Source organism: Ambystoma mexicanum, chromosome 1p (assembly GCF_040938575.1).
Source record: "Ambystoma mexicanum isolate Mex_15411 chromosome 1p, UKY_AmexF1_1, whole genome shotgun sequence".
NCBI lineage: Eukaryota > Metazoa > Chordata > Amphibia > Caudata > Ambystomatidae > Ambystoma > Ambystoma mexicanum.
Window position 1 is genome coordinate 212,902,181 of NC_090921.1, and position 7,954 is coordinate 212,910,134.

At 47.7% G+C, this 7,954-nt stretch overlaps 1 protein-coding gene across 1 annotated transcript; it reads right to left on the reverse strand.

Moving 5' to 3' along the window:
- Positions 1-4,482: 4,482 nt before the first annotated feature.
- LOC138471880 (single-pass membrane and coiled-coil domain-containing protein 3-like) lies at positions 4,483-5,130 on the reverse strand. The gene has a single exon (XM_069609774.1). The coding sequence runs from the start codon at positions 5,128-5,130 to the stop codon at positions 4,483-4,485; it is 648 nt and encodes a 215-aa protein (XP_069465875.1).
- Between the last annotated feature and the right edge of the window lie 2,824 nt (positions 5,131-7,954).

A 7,954-nucleotide genomic window follows, 5' to 3' on the forward strand; every position in this document is an offset into this window, starting at 1 on the left:
AACGTGAGTCCCTCAGCGGGCCGGCGGTGATGTGTGTATCGTGTCGCCCTGCTGTGACTGGGCACGGGCATGGCACTGGCTGGCACGGCACCAGAGGTCTATTTGGCCTATTTATTTATTTCATTTTACGTATCGTGCATTTGTGTGCACACATAGAAAGAGATGCATGCTAGACTGGAGTACAGAAATAGGTGCATTCTCAATCGTACAGTACAGATAGGAGTTCAAAACTGCCTTATCGTGCATTGTCCAAACTTTGTAAAGTAACTTGCCTTATGTATGGGATTATTAGTGGATATTGATTGGCAACCGCAAAATGACCTCAAGTAAGCACCAGGACTGGATGAAGTGATTACACTTGCTCCCGTGGATACGGCAGTGGAAAGGGGTGTTCAATGCACTGTATTATATTTAAAGCGAGTCACACATAGCCTGGGCTCATCATGACTTCCATAAGCAACACGTTACAGACCATGTGACATTTAATACTTTTCTACAGTTGTTAAATGGGATAGGCAATTAAACCACATTAAGAAAAGTCTACCAACTTTACTTTGTATAAAAGGGCACAGTCAACTTTTAAAAATGCAGGTGTCTGTTTCACTCGGACTAGACAGACGGCCTGCATCCCTAACTGTGTTATCTCCTCGTTTTTTTGTTTCACTGGTTTTCCCCAAAGCTACATGCCAATGCAGACCTGGACTTGGCATTTTGAGTGCCAGCATGCGTCACTTCCTCCTGACAGGGTAACATTGGAATTAAACTATAAGTTGGGATCACATTGGCACTATTAGAGCTCATCCCCTTTGACCTCCAGGGAGTAGCATGTCCCCTCAAGGTGCTAATACATCAAGTACATTGTGTTTAAGCTCTCCTCTTATCAGTTCAGAAAAGAAGCATCGGGAGCAACTGGTGCCTGGTACCCAGCCATGCAGCCGTCATCTGCCCTTCAACGTCTGCAGTCACGTTGCTGCCATCACATCTTGCTGCCTGGCATGAAGGGAGTCGGGACCGGTGGTGGACCACCACCAGGATCTGGCCCCCTATGAAACAGCACCTAATCTCACCTGCTGACAGACAGCCCGTCAGCCGTCCACGAGTCCACCCTCCCAGAGTGTGACTCCCTCAGTGGGCCGGCGGTGGTGTGTGGCTGGCCCCAGGCCTGTGGTTGTTAACCCCCACCCCAGGTGCCCGACTGGCCGCCCCTGCTAATATTATTTGACCAGGATGGCAGGCCCTACATTGCATTGCCCTTCACTTCTGGTGTTCTTTTGTTATTACCAAGACGTTTATTGTCTGCTATCGTTTTTTACACGTTTAGTGAAGAACACATTTTTTGTAATGATGCTGATGATGATTTAGATGTATGATTGTTTTTTGTATTTAGACTAGGTTCATTATTTCGTTTTTCCTATTTCTATTGTTGCCCACTTTCTTTGCTTCCTTTTCTCTTCTATGTCTTGTTCTGTGCTCTGTTGTATGTCTCTCGCGCTGGTGTTTCTTTTTCGTTCTCTATGTTTTCTTCTGGTTGTCAGTAAGATCATCAAGGTAGGGCCACACAGTGTGCTAGCTTGCTTTTCGGACGCACTAACATCATTACTTCATTTACTTACCCATGTCTTTTATCTGTCTCATTATGCAATTCCGCATAGGTGTCACCATCTCACGACATTGAATCACACATCAAACTCGTAAGCTTCTCCCATATGTCACAGCTTTGAATAGTCCTTTCACCCTTTGGATCCCTTTATAGTGCATCACTGTAGTGCAGATTTCCAAGCTGTGAGGCTCCTCAGAAAGAAATGTGATCTCAGGAAAGAGGGGCAAAGGGTTACTTCTTTCACTTTCGTGGACGCGTGACCTGTGGTGGGAGCTTATTGTGGGGGTAGCTGGGAGGGGATGCGGCTGAATGAGGTGAGGGAATGGAGGAAGGGTCAATGTAGAGCGAGGTGGTGGGTGACATCCTGCCCAGAAACTCCTGAATGTGGCAAAGGGACTCTGCCAGGCAGGTCATGGCATAGTGAAGGTGAGCTGTGACTGGGCATGGCACTGGCTGGCACCAGAGGCCTATTTGGCCTATTTATTTCATTTTATGTATCGTGCATTTGTAAGGTGCTTATACATCAAGTAAATTGTGTTTCAAAGCACCCCCCCTCTTATCAGTTCAGAAAGGAGGCATCGGGAGCAGCTGGTACCCAGCCGTGCAGTCTTCATCTGCCTTATCACTTTCTCAAGCGTTTACACAAAACATAACATGCAACAGACACATGAACCCTCCATAAGTAGCATTTTCTGTAAAGTCGTGAACTGACGCGAATCACGGATGATCGTTTGAGGGCCACTTTTTTTGAGGTGAGGGGTGGGCCACTTTTTGAGGCGAGGGGTGGGCCTTTTTTTTTGGGGTGTCCGGGCCTATTTCTTGTCCCAGTTCGACCCTGCGGTTCTGCTCACTTCACCCGTCTCCGATTTGCGACCGGTGGTGCTCTGTGGGGGGGGGTCATTCAGTTGTAAATGCCCCACCCACCATGCACCTCTGCTGCTGATACCAAAAGAAATGTGGGAGCGGGTCATGAAGGTGTTGGCTGCACAGCCCCTGGCAGCGCACCTGTGGGTGCGCCTCCGTCTTATTTCTCATCTGCCTCTGGTAAAAGAAAAAGGTGCCCAGGATGCTTTCGTGGGCATTTCAACTGAAGGGAACATTTTTGTCTTGTTCCTTACGTTTGTTCTCAGTGTGTAAGTGTCGCACCCCGATGCCTGCAGGCTTTCGGCGCAGTATACAAACTAACAAATAAATAAATAAATAAAGGTACGCACATTAAAAAACACATGAACTCGTGCTACACCGAACCAATGATTTATATTACACTTACACCTCTTGTCTGGCGTTTCAACAGATATAAAGGATGACTTTTCACAGGTGTAAGTTAGAATTTAACATGTAACACGATTTGCCTTTGGTTTAAAGTGTTCTGAGTTGGACAATCACACCCAGTGACACAGAACGGTGACAATACGAGAAGAATCAAAATGTCCAATGTGCAAAACGAAGTGCACCCTGTCTCGTTTCAAATATGTATAGAGGGGACCAGGGGTGGCGCCAGCCCCTGGCTTAGGAGACCGAAGGCCTTCTGCTTTGAGAAAAAAGGCAGCACTCTACTGTGACGCAGCCCTGGGCTCCCACGGAAAGAGCAAGAGCCCCTAGAATTTCTCAGGTATGTATATGCGTTCAAGCAGTTATTAAAGTGGCAGCAGCAGAAAACGCACAGAGGCAGAGGACAAAAGCCTGACCACGTGATATCAATATACCCCCCTAAGACAGGAGTCTGCGATGTTTGCTATGCCAGATGTTTTGGACTGCCTTTCCCTTCAGCCCTAGACAGCAACGTCAGTGGGGGAGAGGTCATGGGTGTTGTAGTCCAGATCATCTGTAGAGCCAAAGGTTGCAGACCCTTGCGCTAAGGTGAAACTGCTGGGCTTGACTTCGAGATGGCCCACGGCTTCAACAATTTTATTTACCTCACAAACTAGTCTCTCAGTTGGGGTGAAAGGTGCACCCAGCAGGCCAAAGGATGGCGTAGTAGCTAGCTTCCTCGGCTAAGAGGAAAGGTGGGACCCATTTTCAAAACTGTCATCTGCCCCCTAAAAGTGTTGAGGCTGGCACCGCCTCAGAGAAAACAAAACAGAAAATATTCAAGAAGCGGCTGCGAAGATGAAGTACTTTAGTGGTCGAGGGGCAGGGCTGGGAGAGGGTCTGTGGGGCACCCCCTGAAAAACTTCCCAAAGAGAGGGAGAAAATGAAAGGACACATTGGAGAGCTAGGGAGGGGCAGGGTGTGAGGTAAGGGGAGAATGGGGGTGGGGCCCAGATAACAGCCGGGAGGAAGCTTCAGCAGAACAGAGTTGGTACGGTGGTGAAAGGGGGAAAAGGGAAGACAAGGAGGGCGAGAAACAGAGAAGAGGGTCACCAACAGGTATATAGGATGATCTGGGAAAGGGGAAGAAAAAACAAAGGTCCGTTTCTCACACCCCTTCCCATGCGCACAAAGTGATGCCTTCCCATGCCCACTGCCCACAACAGCGCCCCCTCGCCAGTAACGCTGGGATAACCCATTCAATTTCGATTTCAGGAGGAAGAAACCATTGATGCAGATATTCGATGAGGTCAGTGGCTAGAGGGAATGACAGCTGATCCCTTGCACATGTTTGCTATTGATCCAGTTGTTGTCACGTGGGTTTCATGATATCCAGTTCCATATTGAGACGGTTATTTGATGCACTTTTTATTTTTTATTGCACCAGTTGAACATGCGCTGCTTGTACATCTGCACCTATAGAAGATCCAGATAAAAACATTCGCCACATCGTTATCTAGTAGAAATCATTTCTGGCAGGTCAACTTGAATTCGCGCCAAAGTAACCGGCGTAAGCAGACTTTTGCTATAGAATATAGAGGGTGTGGCTGATAAGCCAGTTGTGAAATGGTTTAGCGTCTCCGTTTCACGTTCTCACTTTCTGGCACTCGTAACTTGCTGGGCAGGGCATTTCCATACATTTTAATTTTCCTCTTAAGTTGGCATTTTTCCCAGGCTCCAAGTGCAAGACTGAGGAGGACGTCCACGCCGCAGCACAGGCACACCGTAGCAAGAATAAGTACGAGCGAGGCATTTGCCTGGATAAAAAGAAGCATTGGCATAGCTGTGACGACGGTGGAGATGTAATAGCAAAGGACCGGCACGTTTACTACCAGCACGAGAGCTGCTAGTATCCGTAGCGTTTTCACGAGATTGCACCGGAACGTCAAGGCAGCCTCCGTCCTGGGCTCCGGGATGCCTCGGAGTGTGCAGTACGAGGCCGGGTGCAGCTTCTTTTTCAGCGTCTTGTCCACTGTACGCATGTCCTTCCGCATTGCGACCATGCGGCTCAGCAAGGTCAGGCAGGCCTGCTGGAGCTCGCTGTCCCCGGTGCCCTCGGCGAAGTCGAGCTGGCGGTGCATGTAGCCTTTCGTGTAGTCCATGAGGTCGGCGACGGTGCGAGCGTTGGGCAGCGCGTGCTGCTGGAATTGAGTATACAGTTGCTCCACCTCGTGCCTTCTTCTTGGGTTCCCCGGGAAAAGGCGGTCGCAGTATGACATGTCCCCGGAAGTTGGCTGCCTGGAGACCAGCAAACCGGAAAGACTGTGATGGGCCCAGGAGTGGGGTATGTAGTCAGCGTCTGGGCCAAACTCTGGAGAGGATCGTTTCAGCTTGCTGTTTCCATTGACCAATCATATGCACTGGCAGAATTCATCCAGCCCCAGAGCAACAAGGAAGCTCTGGTATTGACTTGAACTCTGAACAGATTTTTCATCCGCCTCTTGCGTCAACTGAAAGCATGTTTGAAGCACTGCTACACCCTTTGTTTTCCGAGCTGTCTTTGGGAGAGGGCACGTCGCTTGTAAGAACAACACACGCTGTAACCCTTGTGTCAACACCGTGTGCTTTTAAAGGGCCCGGTGCACATGTTTGGGGTACATGCAAGTGGACAGAATCGCCTATATCATGGGGTCTGCAACCTGTGAATCTCCAGATGTTTTGAACTACAGCCTCCAGGAACCCTCACCATTGACAATACTAGATCCTGGGAGGATAGCTCAGCGGCAACGTGCGCGCCTTGGAAGCAAGACCACACGAAGCAACACAGGTTCGATCCCCGGGTCTGCGCTTAGAAACCTCTGGGTGTTTAAGTGCGTTATAAATATGCAACTAAGACAAAAACAATTACGCAACTAAATAAACAAAAAAAATTCCTGTAACAGCGCCTCGATGCCCGCAGGCTGTGTGAGCGCTTTAAAAATGTAAAATAAATAAATAGCTAGGCCGGGTGGGAGTTGTAGTCCAAAACGTCCGGAGAACCTAAGGTTGCATGCACCTGCACTATATATTGCTTAAGAGATTGAAGTATGTCTTCATGAAGCCAGATAAGGGAGGAGGGGATAGTGTTTAAGTATTAATCTGCGGTTATGAGCACCTAAGTTGGGTTGTGTGCTTAGCTGTGCTTCGCATTCTATCACTATTTATTTGGTAGCACATTTTGTATTTTCACACCATCATGCCAAAGCCTCAAAATCCTACACCACCCATAACTGGCTGCACTGTATTATTCAGTGTACAAGAAAACAAAAACAGAGTTCTTTCCTTCAGGGGGAGGAATAGAACATCATGAGTCAATTGATGGATGTCATCCCTCTTCCTTCCCAGGCCCATTGTACAACTTTGACCTCAAACTTCACAACCAAAACTCAGGACAGCCTGTTCTCACTCTCCTCTATTCCCTCCTTCACTTTCACTTGGGCCTCCCTTGACCCCTCTCTCTCCATCCTTCTTACTCTCCTTCTCACCCATAGCACCGGACAAGCTCACCAAGACGGATTTATTTCATGAAATACCGTTGGAGAAAGTTACCACCTCCACCAGTGGTATTTGTGAAAATCTGTCCAATTCAGAGTTTACCACTGGTGGAAATGGCCTTTTCGGAATACCTCCAGATATATTTGTTTTAAAGATGCCTGCCATTTCAACCTTCAAAGTGAAGGTGCAAGTGGATTATGCACATTAGTGGTTGGTAGCACTACTCAACATTTGTATGCAGAACAGGGTACATTCTGACCCTTTAATGCAGAATGTGGGTAGGGTGATGAGGAAGGGTATTAGAGATGCTCACCTTTCTACCCCTTTACCAGGGCCCATTGTAAAAACATTGTTCACTGTATTGAAAGAGCGTGTCTGCTATACCATCTGTACAGGGAAAATATTTCTCAAATAAATGGGGACCAGTTTGACTTTTTTAACTCATGGATGCGGTCCAAAAGAAGGACACCGGGGGATATTGGCAAGTAAAAGAGGGTAAATGAGACAGAGGTACAGATCAGGAAAGGTAGGGCAGCAGATTGAATGCCTGTTGAGAGCTGTCCCTGACCTGCATGCCACTATACCAGAGTGTGTGACAGGCACAACTCCTTTCTTTTTTCTGACAGGGTGATGCAAACGTGCTTTTTGAACATATCTTTCAATGTAGGCTACTCTTTTATTTTGTCAGGTTGCTTTCTCATGTGACTCGCTGTCTAGTTGCAAACTGGTACACGAGAAACTTGGGCTCAAATCCCAGCTTTCCCCATTTCACAAAATTATTTATCCTAGTGAAATCATTTTACTGTGTTTGGTGTGTTGGTGAGGTTCTCTGGGATCTGGTCTCTAAGAAAACACAAACATAATTGAATAAAAGGAAAGCAATGTCAGTGAGAATAACTGCCAGTGACCTTGTTGTAATACTACGTCGCCCATTTTTCAATGGCAGCCCATGCCACAACACCATCCCGTTTTCTTGCACACAGCCGTCCTTTGCTTGCACTCTCCTACACTAGTCCGCCCTTTCACAACCCCCATACGGCTGCAACCTCTGAAAACTGAACAGTACGTGTTGCAGTTCCTCAACACTGCCAATACAATACACACACCAGGAATCAATTCCACCTCCAGATCCAGCCCTCAACAAAGGCACACTAGTCATACCAAAGTAGCCCTCCCAGCGGCTACCACCAAGCGAACCTTCCTTATTTGTATGTATTACCTCTATCTTCTAGTTTTGTTCACTAAGACCTTCGCCAAAGCCAATCTCTCGTACCATTCAATGATGGTCCATCAACAGGATAACAACTCCTCAGACTCGAGGTCATGTTCGAAGGGCACATTCATCCACATAGGCCAGGACTTGCACTCCTGCACTGCCCAAGACACCACCCGCTCACTTGTCCCACACCGTTCATACCCAGTATTACTGCTTTTCCTCCTTTATTGATGAACACCCTCAAATCCAAACCTACCACTTCACCTTTAGGCACCATACGCCAGTCTTGCCTCTCCACAAGAACACAAAACATCCTGTCTGCATGTACAATACCCATACTTGCATCCGCAAGA

What these genes read in the sequence shown, in the direction of transcription:
- LOC138471880 (XM_069609774.1), bottom strand. Translation starts at nt 5,130, where the DNA reads ATGTCATACTGCGACCGCCTTTTCCCGGGGAACCCAAGAAGAAGGCAC.